Genomic DNA, 27,005 nt, shown 5'->3' with positions numbered 1-27,005 from the left:
GCTCACGAAGGCCCGAGCAACAGGGGACTGGGGCCAGGCAGCTCAGCTGAGTACCGATCTGGCCGATCGGGACTCGCCCTCGGGGCTCGGTGAGGGACACAGCAGCCGGCGGTGGCCATGGCGCTACTCCAGCGCGGCTGCTGTGGAGCCGCCGCCACGATGAGCCTGAGGCGGCTGGTGCTGGGGCCCCAGGGGCGGGTGAGTGAGCGAGAGGGGCGGCCTGCCCCGGTCCCGCTCGCCAGGCAGCTCCTGCCCCGGGCCGGGGTCTTCCCCCTGCGCAGGGCCCCGCAGCGCCGCTGGGCCCCTCCGGGTGAACTGCCCCGGCCCCGGCCGCGGCCCGGTTCTGTGTGTCACCGGGACCTGGGCTCGACCCTCGGCGACCAGTGCTCGGCTCTGCCCTGCGGCCCCGGACCCCGAGCATCGCCTGGCTAGTAACCCGCGTCTCAGTTGTTGGCCGGGGTCACTCCCTGCTTGCAGGCTTCGCTCTCCCACTGAGTGGCTGTTTCAGTTATTCTTTTTCCTGAGTGTGTGTGTTTTGCGTTTTCCCAAGCTGAATCTCATTTCTATTTTATCTGTGTTTCTAGTCCGAATAGATTGGTCCAATAAAAGATATTACCTTACCCACCTTGTCTCTCTAGTACCCTGGGACCGACTGGCTACTACAACACTACTGCATAGATCCCTTTGTGTTTCTTCTGTGTCCTCCCTGATGTTTGTGAGATCTCCCAGTTTAGTGTCCTCTGTACAGGGCTCGAATTGTGGGGAGGAAAGACTGGTGGTAGTGGCAGGACACTCCCAAGCTGTACCCGCAGCTGAGCTCTGGTCACTTGAGATGGCAGAATGAGATGCTTCTCGCAGCAGGTGTTCAAAATATGATTGTTGCAGGCTCTTTTGAGCGAGTTCCAACACACTATGCATAATAAGCTTGTGCCTCTGGCCCAGGATCGCAGAGTTATATAATGATGTCTGGCTCTAAGCATTCATTAGAATTACATTTCTAGCTCACATGGTTGCAAAGGAAAGCTCGAAAATATGATCTGAGTGTAACTGATGGAGTTACGTTTGCTTGTGTCTGCAGTCAGCCCTCCAGTAGAGAAAGAAGCAGCAGCCACTAGAGCCATGAAGGAAGCCACTTAGCCCTATGACCATCAACACAGCAGAGATGGCCCCAGCTGCTTTGGGACAGGAAGAATTGAGGGACTAGCTCTATAGGATTGGCCCTCTTGGTGAGGCTGGGGCTTGGCATGCACTTAAACGTTAGGTCAGCATAACTGTGTCGGTCAGGAGTGTTAGAAAATCATAGCTCTTACTAATCCACAGTGAAGATGCAGCTATGTAAATGGAAAAGTGCTTCTATTGACTTAACTAACTTCATTCACCAGTGTAGGCTGCATCTACATTACAGGGTTATGTCCTCATATCTGTCATAGCTATACTAGTATAGTCTCCGTAGTATAGACATCTTAGATCTCTGGGATCTGTTCTTTCCCTTGAGCCTTTTGGCTCTACAAGACAGATTGGGAGGGAAAAATCATGGTACCTCCCAAATGCTGTTCATTTGTGTCTCCAAAATGAGATACCACTCACAATAGATTGTATTGGTCTATCATTCACCTTTGCTTTTCTTATATGTTTTGATAACGGTGAACGTTCACGATGTTGATATTTACATTATCATCACTGGACAAATGGGCTGCTCATCATCGGGCATTGGGATGAATGGGGCAGTTCAGACCATTCTGAACTATTGTTTTATGTTTCCGGCAGACTCAGGCAGACATTGTTCCATTGGTTTACACCACTCATTTTATGTTTTCAGGGTTTTCTCCAGAACCATAAAGGCTACCATTTTTTTTTAATGGAAATTAAGATTCTGGATGACAAGAGGGCAAACTCAAAAAAAAAACTCAACCAGAAAAACCCAAACCACTGGGTTTCTGACTTAGCCCAGTTTGAGTCGTGTTCATTGATGCCATTTATCTCCTCTTCCAGATGCTATTAAATAACACTGGATCCTAACAACAAACTCTGTAGTTTCTCACTAGACATTTCCCCCACCACTTGATCATGTTCATTTTCACTTTTTGTTTGCAGTCCTTCAGTTAGTTTTTAATCAACATGACAATATTTATACCCAAACCCATATTAATTAATGTTGAAGTAAGATCTTGTGGAACTTTGCATTCCTTCCTGTCTGTCTTGCATGCATTGAAGCCGAAAGGATTATTATTCCAAAAACGCCACTGGGGCACAGAAGATCAAACAATCTGCCCTATATAGTGGGTCACCAAAAGGATTTGAGAGCTTTTAAGACTTTTGTGGCAAGGTGGCTGAGGCATTCCAACTGCATCACCTAGAGGCTTGCTTGGCGACATCTCCCATTCCCCCTTAGCCGTTGGAGCTCACTGAACAATGGCAGTTTCCAATTTTTAGGCCTAAAAAGGAGATTCTTTCTCTTTGAACTCGAAGGTCACCAACTTAAAAACACTACACGCTTTCCCACGTCACTACTGATTTTGATGTGCAGGTTACTATGGATACTTTCTTTGGAAGATGTATCTTTTATATGGTAATTTATTATGCTTCTGTTTTAAATCACTCTGTGTTTTCTATACTGGTTACTGCTGGTGTATTTGAATGCGGCTAAATTTTAGTTACTCCATTTCTAAGAATGTACCTGCCCTGTTGCAGTAGTGGTATTGGAGCTCCCTCCTGTTTGCAAGTTTTTGAAGATTATACTTGCATGTGCTGTACACTTTTTGCTCTAGTATGTGCTTAACCAAGCAATACAATAATTTAAGCTTATTGCTTTGTTCACATTTAAGTGTTCAGCTTCTTCCCTTGTTTTGATTTTCACTTTTTGAAAGTTACAGGCTTTGCTGCATCTGTCCCCTTTCTAGGGACTGAGACCAGAAAATGTTATTTTCCGGTCTCCATCTGCTGATTGCCTATGTCTATATTTGCATATTATTGTACCTGAAAACAAGAGCCAAAATTCTGCCATTGGATGTGTGTTCGTAGCTCCCATTGAAATCAATGAGAGTTGAGCACAAACTTCCAAGGATGGAACTTGGCCTTAAATTAACAGGTAAAAAATATACCTTTCACAGTCGTTCTCTACAACTCTTGTAAGGCCTGTAAATTGTTAACTTTTTGCCTTCTGTATCAGCTCTCAAGAGATGCATACCATCAGTTATCCCATACATATTAGCACATTTATGATTAAAAGGGTAATACAGTTCTGCTCTGTTTAGGTGTGTGAAAGCCATGTGTGTAGCCAGTACAGAGCATCAAGTTCTTTGCCAGATGAAAAGAAGGAGTTTCTGCAAAATGGACCTGATTTGCAAGATTTTGTGTCTGGGGATTTTTCTGATAAGAGCATGTGGGCTGAGTATAAAGGCAATTTAAAACGCCAGAAGGGAGAAAGGTAACTGTAGCTTTAAGAAATTACATTCTACTCTGATGTAGTATCATGCTTTGTTTAGTACTTGATATCTCTTGTATTCTACTGTACACAAATACCTGCGTATATCATATAATTTTTTGTCAAGTTGTGTGATACTGGAATGGCTACTTCATGCTTCATTTTGGAAGGAATGGTCATTTGAAGAGGGGAAAGCATTAGTTTCCCATATGAAATCTTTAAGCACAACATGCGGAGATAAGATAGCTAATAATAATTTCAACACAGTTGATCAGATTAACTGTTATGAATACAAGTAAAAAATTGGAATACCTAAAACACCATTGGCAATATATTTTTATTTTCAGTGTCTTTGGCCCAAAACATAGTGAATGGTTCCACTTACATAGCTCTATTTTAATTATAGCTGGGAAAAGAGTCACTTATTTGATTCATAAAATGTTACTGGAGATTCACAGAACTAAATAAATCACTTATGATTTTGGCGAGATTGATTTTTTTTAACCTAGCCCTGAATGTATTCATGCTACAGACAGGTTGCACCACAGTTGTTTGTGGTTTATTAACAAGTAATGAGTCTGTAAATTGGTAATGCCCAGAATCATTCTGTGTAAAGGCAGTGGTAATATCTGAAAGTCTCATCCAAAAGTAATGTAATCTGCTCTTATATATGTTTTGCCCTACTTTAATATAGTAACTGTAGAACTTGTGTTGGAACTTGTCCAGTGTTAATTGCTAATTGCTTTAGTACACTAAATAATAAATGACAGAATAACAGCCACCCATCTTTTTTATAACCCCTTTTATTATTATGACAGTCTGTGTTAATCTATAAAATTTGGTTCTAATCTGAAAAAGTGACTGTAAAATGACATTTGGGAGCTTTATGTTTAGTGTCTCAATGATTTCCAGACCAATTCTGCCAAGTTTACAATTTAAGATGATGATTTTTTTTCTAACTTCCAGCTACACAAAATCAGTTTGAAATCTTAAAAACAAGCTGGATTCTTTCTGGCTGATGCATCTCCAACAATAAAGAGTTTGCAATAAAACCTTGTCCCCTAATCCTGTAAAGAAAATTATGTCGGCAAAGTTTGCTTTTATTTACACCCATGAAACTCCATGAAGGCCAGGGAAGTTCCACCAGTGTAACAAAGGGCAGAATATGTCCCATTCTATGGCACTGACCAAAAGTTTTTAGCTATCCATACTGAACTGGTTGTGTACTTTGAAAAATGCACTTTAAACAGTATTCTCGATGAACAGTAGTAGCTATGATTCCGCTGGTGAAATAGCCACCAATATACCTTGAAGGCATTGGAGTGTTTGTGCCATGAACAGTAACAAATTATAAATATATATCAGTGGGAACAATATGCCCAATTTGTGTTTTTGATAAATTGTTGGGAGTTTTTTTATTTTTGTTTTTGTATGTAGATAGATTCATGAAGACTAAATTCAAAAGCTGTGAAAAACAAAATGAGCCACCCCTTCAAAATTTGCTAGGAGTTTGTAGTAGCTGTGTAATTATATTGCCAATGTCTGAATTACCATACATAGCATGGCAGTAAGGTTAGTGATCCTAAGCCCTATAATTGTGGATACTTCCATCTTAGCTTGGTGGCAAGCTAATAAATGAGGATGGAAATGAGGAGTATGGTACTTTTTTGAAATATATTAATGCTCATTTATGAATCGTGACCAGCTTCAAGGAATCTTTCATACCCAGAGGCTGTAACAAAGTAAAGTAGATCTATGAAATTAAGTGATTACATGCAAGTAATTTATTAATCCTTATATTTGCTTGATATTATTCAGGCTGCGACTTCCTCCATGGCTAAAAACTGAGATTCCCATAGGAAAGAACTATAATAAACTGAAGAGTACACTGCGAAGTTTAAATCTTCATACTGTAAGTCTAATGCCTGACACGTTTTCTTCTAGGAAGAAAGCAATGTTTTCATGATGTGAAATTCACCCTTTTGCTCAGGAGCAGCAGAGAGCCTATGCATCACTTATGCCTTTGTGGCTTTAGTGGGAACATATGATGCATAGGCTTTGTCCTCTGCTTTTGCACAGGGGTGAATTTCACCCATAGAGAACAAGGGAAGAAACAAACAGTAGAACATTGGACATTTTCCCTGCAATGATCTTAAATATGGTGTTGTGTTTCTCAAGTCCTCTAAGAAGTCAAAAGATTATCAGTGTGTCTAATTTAAGTGGAAACACTTGTATAATTTTTGGGACTGTATATTAATAATTCACATGAAAAGAAATTCAAGAAATGTGTTCTCTATTAAATATGCCTCCCCACTGATGGAAAGAGACAGAAGATGTAAGACAAGTGTAAAATTCTTTTCTTCAGGAAAAGATTGTTCTGTAATGTATCACAGATCTTGTGAATTTTTTATGAACTTTTTTATTACATCTAAAATGTGCATAATTAATGCAATTTAGAATATGCAATTCTGACAGTTATAAAATTAATATATGGAGATATACCTATCTCATAGAACTGGAAGGGACCTTGAAAGGTCATTGAGTCCAGTCCCCTGCCTCCACTAGCAGGACCAAGTACTGTCCCTGACAGTTATTTTGATGAGCAGTTTTCAGGAAGTTGTGTAGTTCAGAAGAAGAATGGTGTTGGGGTTAAGACACAAGATTGGGTGTCACGTGACATATGTTCTCTTCCCAGCTCTTCCACTGACTGGGGCAACTCACTTAACCTATCTGTGATTTAATTTCCTCCTCAGAATTTCAGTACCTGTCTCAGAAGAGAGGACAAATTCCTTTGGTGGAAGGTGCTATAGAAATGCAATTTATTATTATTATTAATGTCATTTTCATTATAGGTGTGTGAGGAAGCACGTTGTCCCAACATTGGAGAGTGCTGGGGAGGGGGTGAGTATGCTACTGCTACAGCAACTATCATGGTAAGTCAATAACCACTTCTTACAATAGGAAATATATTCGGTTGGTAGCAAATTTGGGTATACAAAAATCTCCAGCGTAGTGACCCATGTATATTATGCTACAGTGCACAACAAATCTCTCTCTTCAACAGTATTAATAATTGATTCTTTGAAGTAGCATATTCAGTAGTTTCTGAGCTGAACAATACAAAGTTTAAAATATAAAGTTAACATAATCTTTTCTTATTTCAGTTGATGGGTGACACATGTACAAGAGGATGCAGATTTTGTTCAGTAAAGACAGCAAAAAATCCACCTCCATTGGATCTTAATGAACCCTACAATACAGCAAAAGCTATAGCTGAATGGGGCTTGGATTATGTTGTATTGACATCTGTAGACAGAGATGGTTAGTATGTTGTCAGTAATGTCTTCCAGTGTAAGCTCCCATGCACACTATGCAGAAGTTTTAGAGTCCTCAGTCAGTTTGGGTTATTAGAGGTATATGGTTTAAACTTTTATGTGATTGATGAAAGGAATGAATGACTTAGAAACTTTTCAGAGATTACAAAATGCTCTTCCTGACTAATCCTTACTCCCCTACTTCTGATGCAGGCAAAATACACATAGAAGACATACAATTATGTAATTGGTTAAACGTTGGTTCCTTATGGAACCGATTCAGTCTATTTGAGTAGAACCTAATTTAAAAAAAATATTGCTACCTTGCCACTAAGGTAGTAATGGTTCTTTTGTGCTGTTGCTATCTTGGTGGAAAGACTGTATCAGAAAAAGAGTGTTTTGTATTCCATTGATAGACCAATAGTTTCTAACCATGGCTTTCAATAAAAGAGCAGGAACAATTTCTTTTTGTGTACATTTCTCTTTTAAACTACCCCTGTGGGAGAAAAAAGAAATTAAACCATACAGATCTGTGCTAAAGTTAAAGGGGCTAAGGTAAACTCATCTATAATCAGGGAGATTTACAATGAAGGTTCTGACTCTGTTCTAACTAACCGTACTTAGCCTGGGTATTGTAAGAGTATGGTAGCATACCTATTGTACAATTTAGGCATAAGTAGTAAGTTAAGGGTGGAATTTCAGCTTTAATTTAGAATCGCTTTACATTTTTGTGGTTAGATTAGACTCTTAACATCAAAGCCACACAGAATTACACAAAAGTATTGTTTTTAATGTAAAAATACCAAATTATTGCATTGTTTTTAGATATTCTAGATGGCGGAGCAGAACACTTTGCAAAAACTGTATCACACTTGAAGGAAAGGTACATTATTAATTTATTACTATTAATTATTATTCAGCATTTATGTTGTGGTAGTGCCTAGAGGCCAAAAGCAGACTGGGCTCTATGGTGCTATTTGCTGTACAAACATGTAATAAATGGCAGTCCTTACCTGGAGAGCTTATATGTCCACTCCTGGATTTTTCATCCTCGCTTGTGTAACACTGTTAGATTAAATAGATAGGCAGGAATGTTCTCCTGCTGAATTTCAGTTTATCCCAGATTCCTTTTAAAAATTAAGCACTAAACTGTTTCTTTGGACCACACATTTAGAGCAGTGGGAAACATCTATCCATTTTTTTGTGGATGTTTACATTTTAATGATAGGGTTCTAGCACAGTAATAATGGGTTTGGGAAAAGATAAAAACCTTTGTAACTGGGTTCCAAAGATAATCTGATTTATTTTTCAGCTCTGACCTCTAAACTTTGCCATTTTTTACAAAGAGGTGCTCTCTGTGACCCTGATTCCACCTTTATACTTTCCCATTTACATCTTCTTCTACTTTCCACTTTATACATTGTGCCAGCATGTCATTTTGGTAGCATGTTTGCATCTTTGTTAGAAGGTTGTAGATTTAATTCCTGCAGCCTGACTTGGGCATTTGCCTAATACTTACCCTGTAATGAGGACTACAGGGACTCACTTCAAAGTCTATAACCAGTACTTCCTTGATTACCTGGAAGTGTTTCTGTATAGCAGTGGTTCTCAATCTATTTACCACTATGGGCCATGTATGCAGCTCTCTGTTTTGTGGGCTGCATCTACACAATATATACTACCTGTATGGCCCTGAGGATGTCACATGGGCCTCAGCTGTGTGCTGATTGGGCCGCAGGTTGAGAACCACTGCTGAATAGTGATGCAAAGTACTTCTCCATCCATCTTGGAGGAGCCAAATTCCAGTTATTGGGGAACTGGATTAGATTCCCAAATAACAATTCAAAGTATTTACAGTCCATTAGGTCAGATGTCCCCTCCGTAATTAAGAAGTTCAGATGTTCAAATCCTATTAAAAATCTTGCTAAGTGTAGTATGGAGCAAAGATGAAGAAAATGAAGTTCACATGTAACTTGCACTTAATTTGAGCAAGTCTGGTGACTCAGTAGACCATAGAAATGGCTCTGATATTATGTTCGACTTATGCAACATTCATTTTATTTCGTGCACTAGTCAAAGCAGGAGTTGCACCTGTACAGTAACTCCTCACTTAACATTGTAGTTATGTTCCTGAAAAATGCAACTTTAAGGGAAACAATGTTAAACAAAATTTTCCCATAAGATTTAATGTAAATGCGAGGGGTTAGGTTCCAAGGAAATTTTTGGGGGGCAGACAAAAGGCATTATATACTGTACAGTACTGTGGTTGGGAAGTGCCCCTGGCTTACCTCACACAGGCACAGCCCGCTGCAGGCAAGAACGCTAGGAAGCACCTCCGTAGCAGCAGCAGCAGTTTCCCCTGAGAAAAACAGGCGCTGACTTTGCCAGGGGATGCTACAGGCCCGCCTTTTCCCATCCCCGCTCCACTCCAGGCCCACCTCTTCCCACCCCCATTGCACCTCCTCTCTGTAGCACGCCACATCCCTGTTTCTTCCCCACACCCCAGAAAGTCCTAAGCGCCGCCAAATAGAACTTTCTGGGAGGGAGAGGGAGGAGCGGAGACGCGGCGCTTCTCCGCTCCTCCCCCTCCCTCCCAGCGCTTCGCGCTTAGGACTTTCTGGGAGAAAGTGGGAGGAGCAGCCACCAAACGGGGGGAAGCACTGGGAGGGATGGGGAGGAGGTGGAGAAGAGGAACTTGTGCAATGCTCCCTTGTAAAGTCGCTGCTCTTACACAGACTCTTACAAGCAATGGACAGAGCAGGCAGCCAAACGACGTTATAAGGGAACATGTTCCCTAAATGAGCAGCGATGTAACTTTGAAACAGCGTTAAGTGGGAGGACGTTAAGTGAGGAGTTACTGTACTATGTTTAGAGTAAAAACTAACTCTCAAGTATTTTCAGTGCTCCACTGTTTTAGATGTTTACCTAACTTAACTTTACTTTGTAGATTTAAATATCAACATCGTAGATTTAGAGTTGTTTTTAAAAATATTGAATTTTGGTTTCTTTTAAAATATTCTGATATTTTAGTATCATGTTATTGAAATATTTGATTTGAGCATCAATAATAGAAATACCACGAGCATGTTCATTTTTCAATCTTTGTTTTTCAGGAATTCAAAAATTCTAGTAGAATGTTTAACCCCTGATTTTCGAGGGGACCTTAAAGCAGTGGAGAAAGTTGCTTTGTCAGGACTAGACGTATATGCCCATAATGTGGAAACTGTTCCAGAGTTACAGAGGTGATTAAAGGTGATCTATGTATATAAACAAATAGTAGGATGTATACAGTTAGAGGGTATTCTGTAATGTTCTTATGAAAGCAATATTTAGATCAACCAACATTAAACCTTAGCTATAGGTCCCTTTAACTCGACTCATTGTTAGTACATATATCACTTACACTTATAAATAGTAAAAATCCTACGTACCTTATAATAAAATAGCATCTAAAGTTAAAAATTAAAAAGTAGACAATACAGTTCTATCTACCATAAATTTTTAAGTAAATTTTTCAATGAAAGGAAAAATAGTGATTTTAACAGACATCAGGCTAGATCTGTTTCATAAGAAAGATAGCATACAAGAAAGATACATGTGATTACATTAAAACAAAATTAGTTTTTTTCATTTTCGTTTGCTCATTGGACCTCTTTTTGGAAGGAAAGAAAATTTACTTGGTAAGCCAGTCCCTGTACATTTTTTTTAGCATGTATTCAAACCTACCTGGCTGCATAATTGGAGCACCTGGAGCACCCACAGAGTCAGCGCCTATCACTATGGAATTATGTTTTCAAAATGAGGATGTATTTATCACACTTTGGCAAATAGCCCACAGCATTTCTCCATCATCATTATGTCTCAGTACCACCAGTGGGAGCCAAGTCCAGTTGTCTTCATAGAAAAGTTATGTTACACCTCCCAGTGAAACTTCCAGAATCTTCTGCTTTCTTCCCTCAATAGGCACGTGTGTTGTACATGATTTTGACCAGCAGAGGGCTACCTATCTTGTAAAGTAGCAGATTAAAAGTTTTATAGACCTTAAAAAGTGGAGTCAACCAACTCCTTTTCTTTGAGTGACCAATGTTTTTCTACCACACAGGAGGGTCTCCAAGTACAACTCCATATCCCCAGCCATTGGCCTTTTTTCCTAATAACTTGGAAATTCAGAGTGATATCATCACTCTCTGAAGTCTCCAGCTATACTGTCTAAATTCAGCTTAAATATGGGTAGGTCATATCCACACTGCTGGTCAAACTGTGTAAACTGAATTACGCAAACCAGTTTTAATGTATGTTTAAACCTCCTACTTTTAATGTACACTAAAACTTCCCCACATAGACTGTTCTTAAGTGGCTCCAACTAAATTTTCATGTAGACTTCAAATACAACTCTGTCAGGGCTGTTCCCCAACACAAGCAAAACAGTTTCATCTTTACTATTGTTGATTTCTTTGCAATATGATAGAGCTTGTTGGCCCTACAACCATCAGGGCCTCAATATTATAACTTGTACAAACACTTGATAAAAGACCATCCTCGCCCTAAAGACCTTATAATCTAAATAGACAGTGGGGTTCTGCACAGAACAGCTTGCAGGATTGGGGCCTAAGTAGATACTTATATGTGTCCTACCACTGTAGTATCTTCAGCACCTTTGCTACTCCTTGGGCCAGATTCCCTCTCGTACCAAGATATACTCAGCACAGGAAAGAGTGAGTGCAGGGAGGGCCACTGTCAGAGACCCAGTACCAGCTCCCAGATTCTCAGACTGTCCCAGCCCTAGGGACCATATACCTGCTCAGAATTTTCATAGGGCAGTGGAGCTCTCCTCTGCCCCCTACTTAGCCCTCTGGGCCCTATTATGCCTCTTCCCTTTCCTGACACTTCCCCTACAGTGGAAATGGGGGCAGGGTAAAGTGGGGAATGACATTAATGATAGCTCTGTCAACTTTACTCCAGTTCCATTAGGCATATTCTCAACTGGTCAGCTGTGAACCAATTATATTCCCGTTGCACTGCTGGGGGTTGGAACTGGGGTTGACAATCTGGCCCCTAGTGGTTAGCTGGAGACAATTTTCTGCAAAGCTGGGCTCACAGAGCAGCAGCACTTTGGTTGCATCAATCACAAGAGAAAGTAATGGAAACATTTTTTTTAAAGTGAAAGCTTGGTTTTGCAGGAATTGACAAATATTTTAGAAAGTTGCTAAAATCTCAGTCCCCATTTTTTTTGCACCTGTGATTTGTCCAATGTCCCTTATCTCATGCATATCTGTGTTTTGTTTTGTTTTCCTATGGTCAAAACAATATGAATATTTTTGAAGGAAAGTACGTGATCCTCGGGCCAATTTTAAGCAGTCCTTACAAGTTTTGAAGCATGCTAAGAAGGTCCAACCTGATGTAATTTCTAAAACCTCCATTATGCTGGGATTAGGCGAGACAGATGAACAAGTATATTCAACAATGAAATGTAAGTTGCATAACTTAAGTATATGTATAAGCTCTACCATGTTGGAACATAACTGCAAGCATGGGCATTGCAATATAACTAAAATGGACGCACATGCATATAAGTTGGTCTGTTGGGAAAAATTGTTTTCTAACTTATTTATGCAATAAGGTTTTGTTCAATTTAAAAATTGAAACTCTGCAAGAACTGTTGTTTATACTGCTTTCAAATCAACAGGAATAATTTCACTATCAGAGTGCTGCAAGGGCCTGATCAAGATGTCATTGAAAACAATAGGCATCTTTCCATTGACTTCAGTAGGAGTTGGATCAGTCTTCATATCATTTAATGTTCATAATCATTTCAGGATCTCAAATGTGTACATGTAATGGATGTTTTATTTATTTCATTGTACTTTTTTTGTTTTATAAATAACATAAATGATTTTTTCTTGTTTGCAGAATAATTCTCTTTTGATTTTCATGCACAGATTATTTTAATTATTCCTCTTCCCTGAGCTGCAGTACCGTCTTATATGAACTTTTGCACTTACCTCTAATTTTTGAGAAAAATAAAGATTAATATAATGTAAGTAGAACCCTCTATAGGATGAAATTCGTGAATTCCATATAATTCCCCCCATCTTCACCCCAGGACAGGCTGCAGGCCTGTCCATCTACAACTACTCTGTGGTGTTTCCAGGCAGCATGAAAGTTAAGATTCAGTGTCTCCTGCCTCTAAGACACATTTGTGTCAGCATATTTGGAGCCAGAGTTTAGCCCACCTCCTTTGTGTGCAAACCACCCCCATATATCCATCCGGTTGGTCTGATCTTGCTCTTCTTCCCTCTCAGTGGCAGGAGTTATATGACATGTGAATTTACTAGGGCTATCGATTAATCGTAGTTAACTCACGCAATTAACTCAAAAAAATTAATCGTGATTAATACAATTAATCATGATTAATTGCAGTTTTAATCACACTGTTAAACAATAGAATACCAATTGAAATTTATTAAATATTTTGGATGTCTTTCTACATTTTCAAATATGTTGATTTTTATTACAACACAGAATACAAAGTGTACAGTGCTCACTTTATATTATTTTTATTACAAATATTTGCACTTAAAAATGATAAACAAAATAAATTAGTATTTTTCAATTACCTCATACAAGTATTGTAGTGCAATCTCTTTATCATGAAAGTGCAACTTACAAATACAGATTTTTTTTTGTTACATAACTGCTCTCAAAACCAAAACAATGTAAAACTTTAGAGCCTATAAGTCCCCTCAGTCCTACTTCTTGTTCAGCCAATCGCTAAGACAAACAAGTTTGTTTACATTTACAGGAGTTAATACTGCCCTCTTTATTTACAATGTCACCAGAAAATGAGAACAGGCATTTGCATGGCACTTTTGTAGCCGGCATTGCAAGGTATTTACATGCCAGATATGCTAAACATTCGTATGCCCCTTCATGCTTTGGACACCATTCCAGAGGACATGGTTCCATACTGATGATGCTCGTTAAAAAAATAATGCGTTAATTAAATTTGTGACTGAACTCCTTGAGGGAGAATTGGATGTCCCCTGCTCTGTTTTACCCACATTCTGCCATATATTTCATGTTATAGCAGTCTCGAATGATGACCCAGCACATATTCATTTTAAGAACACTTTCACTGCAGATTTGACAAAACGCAAAGAAGGTACCAATGTGAGATTTCTAAAGATAGCTACAGCACTCGACCCAAGGTTTAAACATCTGAAGTGCCTTCCAAAATTGGAGAGGAACGAGGTGTGAAGCATGTTTTCAGAAGACTTAAAAAAGCAACACTCAGATGCAGAAACTACAGAACCCGAACCACCAAAAAAGAAAATAAACCTTCTGCTGGTGGCATCTGATTCAGATGATGAAAATGAACATGCCTTGGTCTGCACTGCTTTGGATTGTTATTGAGCAGAACCCGTCACCAGCATGGACGCATATCCTCTGGAATGATGGTTGAAGCATGAAGGGACATATGAATCTTTAGCGCTTCTGGCATGTCAGTATCTTGCAACTCCGGCTAAAACAGCGCCATGAGAACACCTGTTCTCACTTTCAGGTGACATTGTAAACAAGAAATTGGCAGCATTATCTCCTGCAAATGTAAACAAACTTTTTTTGTTTGAGCAATTGGCTGAAGAAGAAGTAGGACTGAGTGGACTTGCAGGCTCTAAAATTTTACATTGTTTTATTTTTGAATGCAGGATTTTTTTGTACATAATTCTACATTTTTAAGTTCAATTTTCATGATAAAGAGATTGCACTACATTACTTGTGTTAGGTGAATTGAAAAAAAACTATTTTTTTTTGTTTTTACAGTGCAAATACTTGTAATCAAAAATAAATGTAAAGTGAGCACTGTATAATTTGTATTGTGCTGTAATTGAAATCAATATATTTGAAAATGTAGAAACCATCCCAAAATATTTTTAAATGGTATTCTATTCTTGTTTAACAGTGCGATTAATTGCACAATTAATTTTTTGATCACACGATTAATTGCAATTTTTTTAAATTGCGTGATTAATCACAGTTAATTATTTTAATCTCTTGACAGCCCTAGAATTTACCAGTAGTGAAGTAGTTTCTTCACAGAACCATTTTTATTCTAAGCAGATGTTCATGCTAACTGTAATTGCAATATTGAAACAATTGAAACAATTCATGCTTTTCATTGTACTTCACTATGGGGCAAATCCAGCACCCAGCTCTAAAGCTAGGATAGACATTGAGAAGGGGAGGGGAGGAGGAGGTATACAGAACCTGATTCCTCAACCCTCCCATGGATCAGAAGACTACACTAGTTGCACTGAACAGCATTTTTCAGCAGCTGGGTAGGAGGAGGCTGGATTTGTTCTTAATGACAGAGTATCACTGAATCCAAGTTTGGTATAAATTAGTTCTACCCTGTATTGATATCTTAGCAGAGAAGGCATATGTGCTTCCTGAGGCATCAAAACTAGCATATCCCACCAAGGATGTAGAGCTGGTGGAAGATATTGGCAATTCCCCTTCAGTTTATTCTTTCTTCATTAGAATTGTATGCATAATTTCAGCATCAGTCCTCTTGTAACTGTGGACTCAGATGAAGCATTTTCTTTTTATGTGTAGTTGGTGTTGCAGACTGTCAAATTAAGAGTCTGACCTAGATATACTAATAATCATCATAATTTTTACCCAAAAGGAAGTAAATAATGAATGCAGCTAGAACATGAAAGCTCAAAAATTGAGAAATATGGACATTAAAGGTAAACTGCAGAATGCAAGAAGAGGAATTCTCATCCCTGCATTTAATTACGGGATCTTATTAATGGAGTGAAAAGTACTTTACAAATAAATAAAAAGATACAATTCAGGCTTCAAAAGCTGACAGTCTAAACAGGTAATATGAAGACAAGTAATAGAGTATTGGATACAACCAGAAGCAAATGTTTGCTGGTGATACTTAGCACAGGTCAATTACTTTAAAAAAAAATCGCTATTTTAATACTTCTGAGGAGAGGAATCAAGTTTGTAGACCTCATGCAAGAAGTGAGTTTTTAGGAAGACATCTAGGCATGAAATACTGGAGGCACATGGACCAAGCTAGGGAGGAGTAAAATCAATTGCTTTTAAAAATATATATACATATCTTAAATACTATACACATTTTTTAAAAAATCAAATAAAAAGCTGTATCTTCACGGTTCAGTGTGGGCAGAAACTCCCCAGTGGAAACTATGGGGATGGCAAGAGATTATCAGATTTGTTTTAAATTGTACTTCAACAAAATGCCAAAATTAGCCTAGTCTAATGAAGTATCAGGAAAAATGTCAGATCCCGCTGAGAGACAGACACATCAGCCACATTCACTCTTAAGGAGATAGTAAAACTGCTTGAAATCAGTTTTTAATATGTTTATTTTTATTTACTAAGTATCTTGTTGTTCTAAAGTATTAATACCTAAATTCTGCAATTTCTCTTTAGCGCTTCAGTCATACCCTCTGATGCTATGTATTGGAGGGTAGAATTTAATCCCTTATTTAATGAGCTAAGGAGTGACTTCACTTAGAACTGTATTTTAGGTAAGACGATTTTTAGTCAGTGATGATACATCATGATTCTGTCACCTGCTAAGAAGGCACTTTTCTTTTTTATAGTATTACGTGAGGCAGATGTCGACTGTTTGACCTTAGGACAATACATGCAACCAACAAAACGTCATCTAAAGGTACAAATGCCTTGAATTTACTGGAAGCAGACTATGACCTGCACCTGATACCATTGTTCCCCTTCCCTTGTCAGAATGATGTCTCATGCCCATCTACACACCTTCTCACTATATGTCAGCTATGGATGTTTGAAGAGGACTCCGCTCAGATTGGGTAGCCATTCTTGCTCCTCCCCATCTGCCTTTTCTCAACAGTTAATCTGCTCTTCAGTGTGAGGCTGTTATGGGCTCCATGTTAGAAATTCCTGCCTGATGAATATTGTGAAATGTATAAATCCTAAAGTAATTAAGAGTTTCATCTTGCCACATCCTGTCTGAATGTAGAGTTGGCATTCCAGTTCATTAACATTAATTATACATTTCAAAGTTATTATAGTCTGAGCTGAATTATTTTTTTCCATCCAGGTTGAGGAATATGTTACCCCTGACAAGTTTAAACACTGGGAAAAAGTGGGAAATGAGCTTGGATTTCATTACACAGCTAGTGGTCCTCTAGTGCGCTCCTCCTATAAAGCAGGTAAAGTACTGAACAATGTTAAATTATTATGTAAAGGTACAGATGTAAAGTAATTATATCAAAAGCTCACAATAATGGTTCTTTGTTTTTTTATACAGCAAATATACTGTCTTTTATAGTTCCTTTAAATGGGTTGCTATTACTTGAACAATTACGATGCTGCTTTTATACTCACATTTTATAAGACTATTATTATTTAGCACTACACTTACTGCTCCAGGTATGGATTTATTTAAAATGTTGTGTATAATTTGCAACTTTTGCCATTAGCTTCTGAGCAAAGTGGGCTTTAAAACTGCCCTCCCTCATCTGTTGTGTCTTTTGACAGGGCTTCAGAAATAAGCCATTTTAATAACTGATTTTTCTGTTAGAAAGTTCAATGTACTAAATTACAGCTAGCACTACCTGAACTAACATGTAGGCCCATATTCTCTTGTTGTGCGTGGGCAGCAGAAAAGAGCCAGTTGCAGTTCTATGCCAGCTCCAGAATAATATAGAGCACCTTTCAAGTACTTACACCTCACAGCACTGTGTAAAATAGGGAGAATTCCATTTTATTATTGGATATGCTGAGACACAGGATGTTAAATAACTTTCACACAACCAAGCACTAGCAGAGTTGGGGAAGACAACCCAGGAGTCCTGACTTCCAGCCTCATGCTGTGATTGTTAGAATTCCTATTGGGTAGGTTTGGATTTTCTAGAACATTGGCCACAGTATGACTACATGTATACTGTTTTATTTGTTCTGTTTAATCCCCAAAGCAACTAAAACTGATTTATAGGTATTAATTTTCATTTTAATTAGGTGAATTTTTCTTGAAGAATTTAGTAGAGAAAAGGAAGACAAAGATCATCTGAAGGTGGAAGAGGACCTATTTTAAGTCACCTACAGCTTTAAAGATTCATTTTTTCATAAGTTCATTTAATTCCAAAAATATAGCATCCCACATCATGGAATGAAGAATGAACTTAATATTTCTAGAACACTGCTCCCTTGACAAAACAATTGACATTAATTCGCCTAGTTCTTCTTAGTCTCTATAAAATTACAGCTACAAGGTACTTTAGTGTTCAGTGAATCATCAAGAGCCTTAGCTTTAGAATGTATCAAAACAGAGACTCTGATTTGGTGAGCAGGGGAATTATGAGGAAAAAATAAAGAGAAATGACATATATATGTAAACAAAAATGGATGGATTGTGAAATCTGGTATAGTGTATTAAATGCTGAAATAAAAAAAATCTTGCCACCTGCTGCAGTGGAGTTGTGACTTTTTTCTTCTTCTAGGAGTGCCACCTCTACATTTTTTATTTACTGGGGACCAATACTTGTTAGTTTGAAATGTATGGAATCTTGCTAAGATGTTGACATTTTTATATTAGCACTTCACATCCTGTCTTTTCCTCCTCCTCCCCACATTTTCACTTTCCACCGAGCCCATGAGAGAAGAATGAACCTGTCTAAAATTATACTCCTGAGGGAATTCTGTGCCAAAAAAATTAAACATTCTGCATACAATATTTTAAAATTCTGTGAAATTCTGCAAATTTTATTGGTCAATAAATAAATGTGGAGGTTCCAGCATTGAAGTGGGGAGCACAGGCCCCTGACTGCACAGTGGTGGGAGATCACCTCCAGCTCCTGCCCTAGGACATGCACTCGGCCAGTGCAAGGGCCAGACCTGCCCCAGAAACACCCTGGGGTCCTGCCTCTCCATGCCAAGCACACTAGATGTAGACAGGCAGGCCTAGCCCAGCAGGATCCAAGTGTGGAGGGGCTTAGTGTGGGGAGATCCAGGTGTGGGGTGATAGGGTTCTGTGTGGGGCAGTCTGGGTGCAGACAGCTTGGTGGGGGGGGCGGGGTCTGGATGAACAAAACTCATGGGGAGGGGTTCTGGATGCAGAAGCAATGGGACTCTGCAGGAGGGGTCCAGGTGAAGGTGGTTAGGGCTCAGCAGCAGGGGGGGCCTGAGTATGGAGAGCTCAGCGGGGGGGTAGGAGGGTCTGGGTGTTGGTTTGGTGGGGCTCAGTGGGGTGGGGATCTAGGTGCAGGGAGCTAGTCAGGGTGGTCCAGGTGCAGGTGGAGTAGGGCCTATTGGGGAGGTTCACGTGTGGGGGAGCAGTCTGGGTGCAGGGGTGGGGTCCAGATGCAGGGAGGTGGGGCTCAGCCAGGGTGTCTGGGTGCTCCAGCTGCAGAGGGTGAGGCTTGTTGGTGTGTGGGTTTGGGGGTTTGGATGTGGGCTCAGTGTCTGGAGGTTCGGGGTTAGGTGATGAGGCTTAGCAGGGAAAGCTGGGTATGAGGTGGGTCTGGATGCACAGGAGTTGGGCACACGGGGGAGCAACTCCCTGTACAGTAACCCCTCCCCCCACAACTGAGGAGCGATCGCGGCAGGAAGCGGGGGGGGAGGAGGATGTGGAGCTTCCTGCAACCAGAGGGGTTTCTGGGGGTGGGTCTGACCCTGCCCTGGACGTTCCTTGCGGGGGAAGAGGAAGTCCCATCCTCCCCAGCCCTGCTGGGAATAGCAGCTAAGCCTGGCACAGGGTAGGAGCCACTGGCTGGGGCATCCCCAGTTCCGCCCCTCTCGCACTGATTTACCTCTCCACTGGCTGCTCCGGATACCCAAAACAACGCACCTGTGCTACTGGGGAGCGGTGCATGACCATTTTTACAGCTTCCCTATCAGAAAGTCATTTTTCTGCAGAGAAGCAAAGAAATCTGCGAGAGACATGAATTCTGTGCACACCCAGTGGTACAGCATTCCCCCAGGAGTAAAAATTAGGAATGGTTAAGTCCCTGCTTCTCAGCTAATTAGCATAAAAGGTTGCGTGCTTTTATATGGGAACCTCATAGCCTTCCTGTTCCATGGCCTTCCCTGGGTGATCTAGCCCTGATTTATTGCATTAGATGGTGTGGTGTTAAGTTAGTAGGATTTAAAAACTGATCATCCAAGAAATTAAGTCATTTTCATTAGTAGGCAATAAAATGCAACAACTAAAGATTCCTATCTTTTTCAGAATTAGTTATGTAAATAGGGTTTTTAATCTGCATGAAAATTCATCATTGTAGCTTTTGGCTAATTGTTACAAGCGGTATGTTCATTCAACCAGTAGTATTTGATATAAACACCAGAAATATAAAAAGGACTTAGCTATAAGGCTATCATCCAGCTATGAAAAAAGGACATTACACAATAACTAAACTGTTTCTCCCCCCCCCCCCCATTGTCTGAGGAATGATGATGCTGGAAAGTGTTTCCAATATTATTTCATGTTTGAAGTATTTTATGAAATCAGTGGTGGGTGGATCTGAAGGTTTAAGATATTTGTTTTTCATGCTCTCACTCAACCATTTCTGATACACAGCTTTTATAATTTGAATCTCTACCATGAACCCTGCTAATACATTGTTTGTAACAAAGTTTACTCAGGCTTGCTTCTTAAATGGAGAGGCTTGGTACTTCAATTTTTTAATATTAATTACTTGTTACGTTAGATTAGTATTTAAAACATATCTATTTCAGAACTTTTGAGGACACACACACAGTAAAGATAACGGATGACAAACTTCCCCTCCTCAAATCAGAATTTCTTCAGCCACTCCACTTTAGGAAAAGCCTTCCCACCATACTTGTTCAGAGTTTTCTGTATATACACCAGGCTATAAAGGCATAATACTCATTTCACTTGAGACCAATAAACTGGGAATCTTGTTTTGTTAGCTATACAGTACAGGCAAGTTTAATATAACTCTATACATTACTCTGGCATAACCAATCAGAATCTCTAAATTATACCTCATGTAAAGATCACTTCCATTTAACAAGCTCAAGAAACACTTCACCACATGCCAGTTTCAATTTCACGAGGTCTCCCTTATGGTTAAATATTTCCAACCTTTCTTAAATTTTGATGCTGTACCAGTTTTCTGTGCACCATTAAAATCCTAACCTGAAATCTAACAGGCTTGTTAGAGTCATAGAACTTCCTCTCACTTACATTAAGGTAAATCCCAACCAGCCCCACTAAAGGCAGTGCAGCTACACCAGGTGTAGATAACATAAGCAAGAGGAGAATTGGATTCATTTCTTTTTGAGTGCAGGTCAATAATCCCTCTACACTTGCTGCAGTGACTACTTGTCTGATGCATGGCCAGAAAGGGTTAAACATCCTGCAAAATAAATGACTCAGATTCAACACTTAAAGACATGTGTGGAGATAGTATTTGTGTATTTACATATGTATGGGTAGTGGTCAACAATGTAATCAACAATCCCTGTCTGTGCTGTATTCTGATAATTCAAAGATCAAAAGAACATCCTAGCATTTAAAAGAAGTGTAAACACAGGGTATCTCTGTATTCATCTCTCTTTGACAAGTATAGCAAATCATCAGTGAATGGTAGAGGAACAGGCGATTGTCTTATGTTAAGTCATATAGCTAAGTACTGGTGATAGACCCACTTCAAAGATGCCCTGATTACCGATTGTTCCCCGATGGATTCCAACTTGTCAGACAACTTGAAATTGTATAAAAGATCCTTGGGTGCTGATCCTTTTTTATCTCAGATCTGCTTAAGCTTCATCAGGGGATGTTTGAGTCACAAGATGAGATCCCAGTTAAGCTGGTACACCCTGGATATGATATTGGACATTGGATTATAACCTATTAACTAAATTCTAAAGGAACTCTTTGCAACTACAAAGCACACCATCTCTGCTATGTATCTGAACCTCAAGAATTGAACTCATGTCTGTATGTATACTGATCTTAACCATACTCTCTCCCTTTTCTTTTAAAATAAATTATGATGAAATAAAATTTTCAGAAATCATCGTATTTGACTCGGGAGGCCTGAGGCTGGGTTACTTTAAGGGAACTGTGTTATTGGTTTCTGGGCAACCAGTGAGGTAATAAAGAAGTTGTTTTATACTGGCTTGGCACATTTAAGTATTGAAAATATCCATCACCTTTGGGCATTATCTGCCCCATTCTTTGAGTGACGACAGCTGGCCCCCCTGGAACCCCGGTCACAACTGGCTATGCACTATGCTTTAATTTTGTTGTTTTCAGTGAGTTTGTGAATCAAGATATTTTCAAAATTGTAAAAGGCACTTGTATTCAGTCATTTAAGAATTCATCCATGGGAAGCCGGGTGGGGGGAGGGGGAGAGTTAATGGATTTTTGTCATCACTGCCAGAAGCCAGAAATTTTGCTGAATATTTTTTAAAAAGCCATCGTTTGACCAAGTGAGGAGTTTCAGCCCAAACAGAAAAAATAAGAGTTATGAAAAGGATGAAAACAAGATTTCAGAAAAGAATGGCCCTTTCAATTTTTAAAACTTTGTTTCTAAAATATCTTAAAAGCACTGTGAGTTTATAAGCTCTTTGGGCAGAGACTGTCCCTTGCTTGTACCTAGCAGAATCTGGCCTGTTGTGATAAATGAGTCAACAAATTTACCCAAATTGTGGCTTCAACTGTAAAATGCATGTAAAAGTTCATAAGATGTTACAATAACCTATAATAGCAAATGCTGAAGGGAAAAGGTACAAAAGGGAGAAAGAATAACTAAATTAATCTAAACAAAAAGGCCAGGTTGATATGATTCCAAGACTGTGCTGAAATTATGCTTATTAAAAACAGGAGACATGGAGCCCAAAGTTAATGACTTAAAATTGATATTTTGGATATTAGGCCTACTTATGGACAAAATAAATGAGGGAATGGGCTATTCCATCCATCACTCCTTTTTTGGGTTCCTAAAAAAGATTTTTGTGAGAAAAGTAGGAAAGAACAGACTAATGGAGCAAGCTTTACCATTATGGCTGCCATCCCCACCACGTCCTGGGACCCCGGGGTTTGTCAGCCTGATCCCGAATGATGTCAGCAGGGGCGTAGCCACGGGTGGGCCTGAGTTGATTTATCATCCAGGCCCACCACCCCAGTCCCAACCCGCCGCAGCACTTGCCTCACTCCCCCAGGGAGCAGGGTTGGGGAACAGGGGCTTGCAACCCCCCACTCCCCGACAGAAGTGCTGCCTGGGTGGAACGGAGCAAGCCCCCGACCCCGCTCTCCAGTGGGAGTGCCAGGCTGAGCAGGGCAAACCCCGAGCACCCGAGAGGGAGGGAATGGTGGGAGAGGGCACACATTTTTCCAAGGCCCCTGGCCACAGCATCTATTGGCCCTCCCCAAGGGGCTGGAGGGGGGGGAGGTGGCCCCAATCGCTCCTACACTTACCCTCCTGTCATTGCCCACCCACCCTAAGTCGGGGCCCACTCAAATGTCCCATCCTTGCTATGCTACTGCTGTACACACTGGGCCAGAAACAGAGGGGGGACCACTAGCTGTCGCCTTCAGCCCCCAACTAAAACCTCTCCAGCGCATCATCAAAGATCTACAACCTATCCTGAAAGATGATCCCTCACTCTCACAGATCTTGAGAGACAGACCTGTCCTCGCTTACAGACAACCTCCCAACTTAAAGCACTCACTCACCGGCAACCACACATCACTGACCCAGGAACCTATCCTTGTAACAAAGCCCGATGCCAACTCTGTCCACGTATCTATTCAAGCGACATCACCATAGGACCTAATCACATCAGCCATACCAACAGGGGCTCGTTCACCTGCACATCTACCAATGTGATATATGCCATCATGTGCCAGCAATGCCCCTCTGCCATGTACATTGGCCAAACCGGACAGTCTCTCCGCAAAAGAATTAATGGACAAATCTGACATCAGGAATCATAATACTCAAAAACCAGTGGGAGAACACTTTAACCTGTCTGGTTATTCAATGACAGACCTGTGGGTGGCTATTTTACAACAGAAAAACTTCAAAAACAGACTCCAACGAGAGACTGCTGGGCTGGAATTGATATGCAAACTAGATGCAATCAATTTAGGATTGAATAAGGACTGGGAACGGCTGAGCCATTACAAACATTGAATCTCTCTCCCCTTGTAAGTATTCTCACACTTCTTATCAAACTGTCTGTACTGGGCTATCTTGATTATCACTTCAAAAGTTTTTTTTCCCCCTCTTACTTAATTGGCCTCTCAGAGTTGGTAAGACAACTCCCACCTGTTCATGCTCTCTGTATGTGTGTACATATATCTCCTCAATATATGTTCCACTCTATATGCATCCGAAGAAGTGGGCTGTAGCCCACGAAAGCTTATGCTCTACTAAATTTGTTAGTCTCTAAGATGCCACAAGTACTCCTGTTCTTTTTGCGGATACAGACGAACACGGCTGCTACTCTGCAACGAGATGACATTGCCACTCATACCAGCTCCAGCTGAGTCCCAACCACTACCTGAGATAAAAGGGGATTGGACAACAGGAGCAGCTCCAGCCCCTCTCACTTAACTTCTTCTCTTTTCCCCAAAAGAACAGTTATTACCATTTTACTATTACGGTATCTAACCGACTGTCCAGTAAAGTTTTTTTTCCTTCTAAAAGCTCTCCAGCTAAAGGGAAAGGGAACAAGGAATGTTGTTAAAATGAAAGCCTTAATATTTAACAGTTATAGCATGTGAAAGGTTTTTTCCTTCTTTTCTGTATCTTTAATCAAAAATTTAATGGATTTTTAATAGTGTATTTCCCAATGTAGTAAGCAGGCTGAGATCTCAGTATATCAAACTCTGAAGCTTTTGTAACACAGTTTCATGTTGTACAGTGACCAAGTTATGTTAACACCTTTGGTCCTATTTTCCATCTAAATTCATATGACATGCCCCCTATCACCACACTATTTGAGCACCTCACAGATTAATTTTTTCTCCTCACAAAACCTCTGTAAAATAAGGGTCTCTCACAGGTGGAGAATTGAGGCATTAAGGCCCCAATCCTAAAGTTAAGCACATGTAAATATATTTGCAGAACAGGCTTAATAACTTGCCTGGGGTCCAAGAAGTCCATGACAGAACTAGGAACTGACCACTGGTCTCCTGAAGCCAAATCCTGTCCTTCCTCTAACAGGGCTCTGATAGGGTTATCAATAATTCAGAGTATAAGAGGATGATGAAGAGCAATTTCTAACATTCTGAAATAGAGACAACAGTAGCACCTTGCTGACCTGCAGGCTTTATAGCTCATACACACACAAAAATGGTCTCTCCCCAGCTCTAATATATAAAAAGGACAACAAGAGGACAAAAAAAAAAAAAAAAAATCGACTTCTGTCAAAAAAAAATAAAAAAAAAAATCTATTTCTACAGTAACACCCAAGATTATCATAACAAAGATTAGAGAAAGTAATATTTTAAAGTTTACTTTGTGCATCTGAAAGCACAGTCAGTAGAGGTGGTCAGAATGAGGGAAAATTCAAGGCATTTTTCCAATTAAATTTCACTCTCAGCAACATTTTATTTATTCATTGAGTCACTTGAGCCCCGATCCTCAGAAGTAATTAGGTACCAAACTCCCATTGCAATCACTTGAGAATCCTGGCCTTGATTCTGAAGTTTCTCCTGTCTGTGTGTGTCATTCATATAGAGAAGTGGGGAGAGAAATAATTTTTAAAAAGGAAGTGTGAGCAGAAGATTCAAGCAGGAATGTATCTGAAACTACTTTTAAACTTTTTTTTTTGGTCTAGATTTCAAATTGACACTGACTCTTTAATAGCAGATGCTGTGATTCTCTTTCTACCAGAGCGTCATTACAGAATGTACATTAGCCTATAAAGTATAAATTAAAAATAAACCTACAGCTGGCAGAATAAGGGCTGGATCCAGTTGCCGATGAATTCAATAGGAGTCTGTCCATTGACTTTAATAGGAGTTGAATTGGGTCCTAACTAAACAGAGATATTGCATCACAAAGTGTACTCTGTTCTTTTTAAAAAAAATTGTACTTACAGGAGTTCACAATAGTGAACCCCTTTCATTAGTGTGAATTAAGGAGGTTCTCCTTTAAACACAATTGATGCTCCAGCTCTTCTCCGTTAGTAAAAAGTGTCTTCAATTTTGGGAGGAAACATAGCTTAATGCAAAGGTGTCTCCAATACTCCTAAAAGCAATCAAAAAATCCACCACATTCTCTTGATTTATTTTAAAATTTAGTCCAGATTTCAGTTGTTTAGTAGGGTTATAGAAACAATATAAAATATAACTACTTCCAACTCCAGCAGGAGGATCAGTGACTTAGAAAATCAGTTTGAGAACACAACATACTAGAAAGAGAGTGATGTGTTCTAGATATTCTATAATAGGATGAAGTCAGTCATTAGTGCCCTTAATCCTGTACTCTTTCACAGCTGCACTTGATCCAGCATCCTTGCTGTACATCCTTGTTCAGTTAGCCCGGTTGCAGAATTAGTATCTCCCCCCCAAAATGGGCTTGTTGTTCACTTGCAACATTCCTGGATGTAGAACAGCTGGCATTGGACTCGTTTTGACTGACCTCATAGGAAGACTTGAAATGATAACCATAGCTTGTCCCACAGAAGGTTTTTGTTTTAGGGCTAGATCCACAAAGGGGACTTAAAACATTACGCATTGCAACGCTGAGACTTGTGCCCTGCCACTTACTGGAGTCCAGAGCTCCAGAAAAGGCACCCACGCTCCCTGTACAATGCATGGGGAGATTCACGTACCCAACGGTGGGATCCACAAAAGCCAGCGAGGAGCCACTCAAACTGAGCCAATAAGAAATGCCAAGGAAACAGGGAGGCCCTATACACTCCCTTCATTCAAAGGGACTAAGGCACCTAAATCCAGGCTGGAGGAAGGCAACCTCCTTCAGCTGAGGTGCCTTTTTTTGGGGGGTGGGGAGGGAAGACACACACACAGGGGATGTCATTGGAACAGGGACTTGACTCTCCACATCGCAGGTGTGTGCCCTTACTAGTGGCCTATAGGCTTATTCACTCTTCTCCTGGCCTACTGACTATTAACTATTTCACACCAAATGGAAGATCTTAAACAGGGGGGATTAAGAGAGCCTCTGTTGCACCCCCCAGTACCCCAAAGTCTAATGGTTAGGGCATTCACCCGAGAGGTTGGAGACCCTGGGTTTCCCACATCCTGG

The 27,005-nt window shown here is 40.1% G+C and overlaps 1 protein-coding gene across 9 annotated transcripts; it reads left to right on the top strand.

Annotated features, from left to right (window-relative positions):
- The first annotated feature begins 39 nt into the window (after nucleotides 1-39).
- LIAS (lipoic acid synthetase) lies at nucleotides 40-18,224 on the top strand. 9 transcript variants are annotated; one of them, XR_010601906.1, is made up of 12 exons: nucleotides 1,844-2,569; nucleotides 3,255-3,427; nucleotides 5,243-5,336; nucleotides 6,277-6,357; nucleotides 6,589-6,745; nucleotides 7,564-7,621; nucleotides 9,852-9,980; nucleotides 12,063-12,208; nucleotides 12,678-12,775; nucleotides 16,380-16,450; nucleotides 16,856-16,967; nucleotides 17,776-18,224. XR_010601906.1 is itself a non-coding variant. In XM_005286358.4 (11 exons), exons 1-11 carry the CDS (start codon nucleotides 118-120, stop codon nucleotides 17,826-17,828), a joined length of 1,155 nt encoding a protein of 384 aa, XP_005286415.2. In that variant the 5' UTR covers nucleotides 40-117; the 3' UTR covers nucleotides 17,829-18,224. The 9 variants fall into 9 exon arrangements, 8 of the variants coding, with proteins under 8 accessions (XP_005286415.2, XP_065454210.1, XP_065454212.1 ...); XM_005286358.4 differs by lacking the exons at nucleotides 1,844-2,569; nucleotides 12,678-12,775 and adding an exon at nucleotides 40-198; XM_024106706.3 differs by lacking the exons at nucleotides 1,844-2,569; nucleotides 12,678-12,775 and adding an exon at nucleotides 692-861.
- Nucleotides 18,225-27,005: the final 8,781 nt, after the last annotated feature.

The sequence above is a fragment of the Chrysemys picta genome, chromosome 5 (genome assembly GCF_011386835.1).
Source record: "Chrysemys picta bellii isolate R12L10 chromosome 5, ASM1138683v2, whole genome shotgun sequence".
NCBI classification, from domain to species: Eukaryota; Metazoa; Chordata; order Testudines; family Emydidae; genus Chrysemys; species Chrysemys picta.
This window is presented reverse-complemented; position numbering and strand designations above follow the sequence as displayed.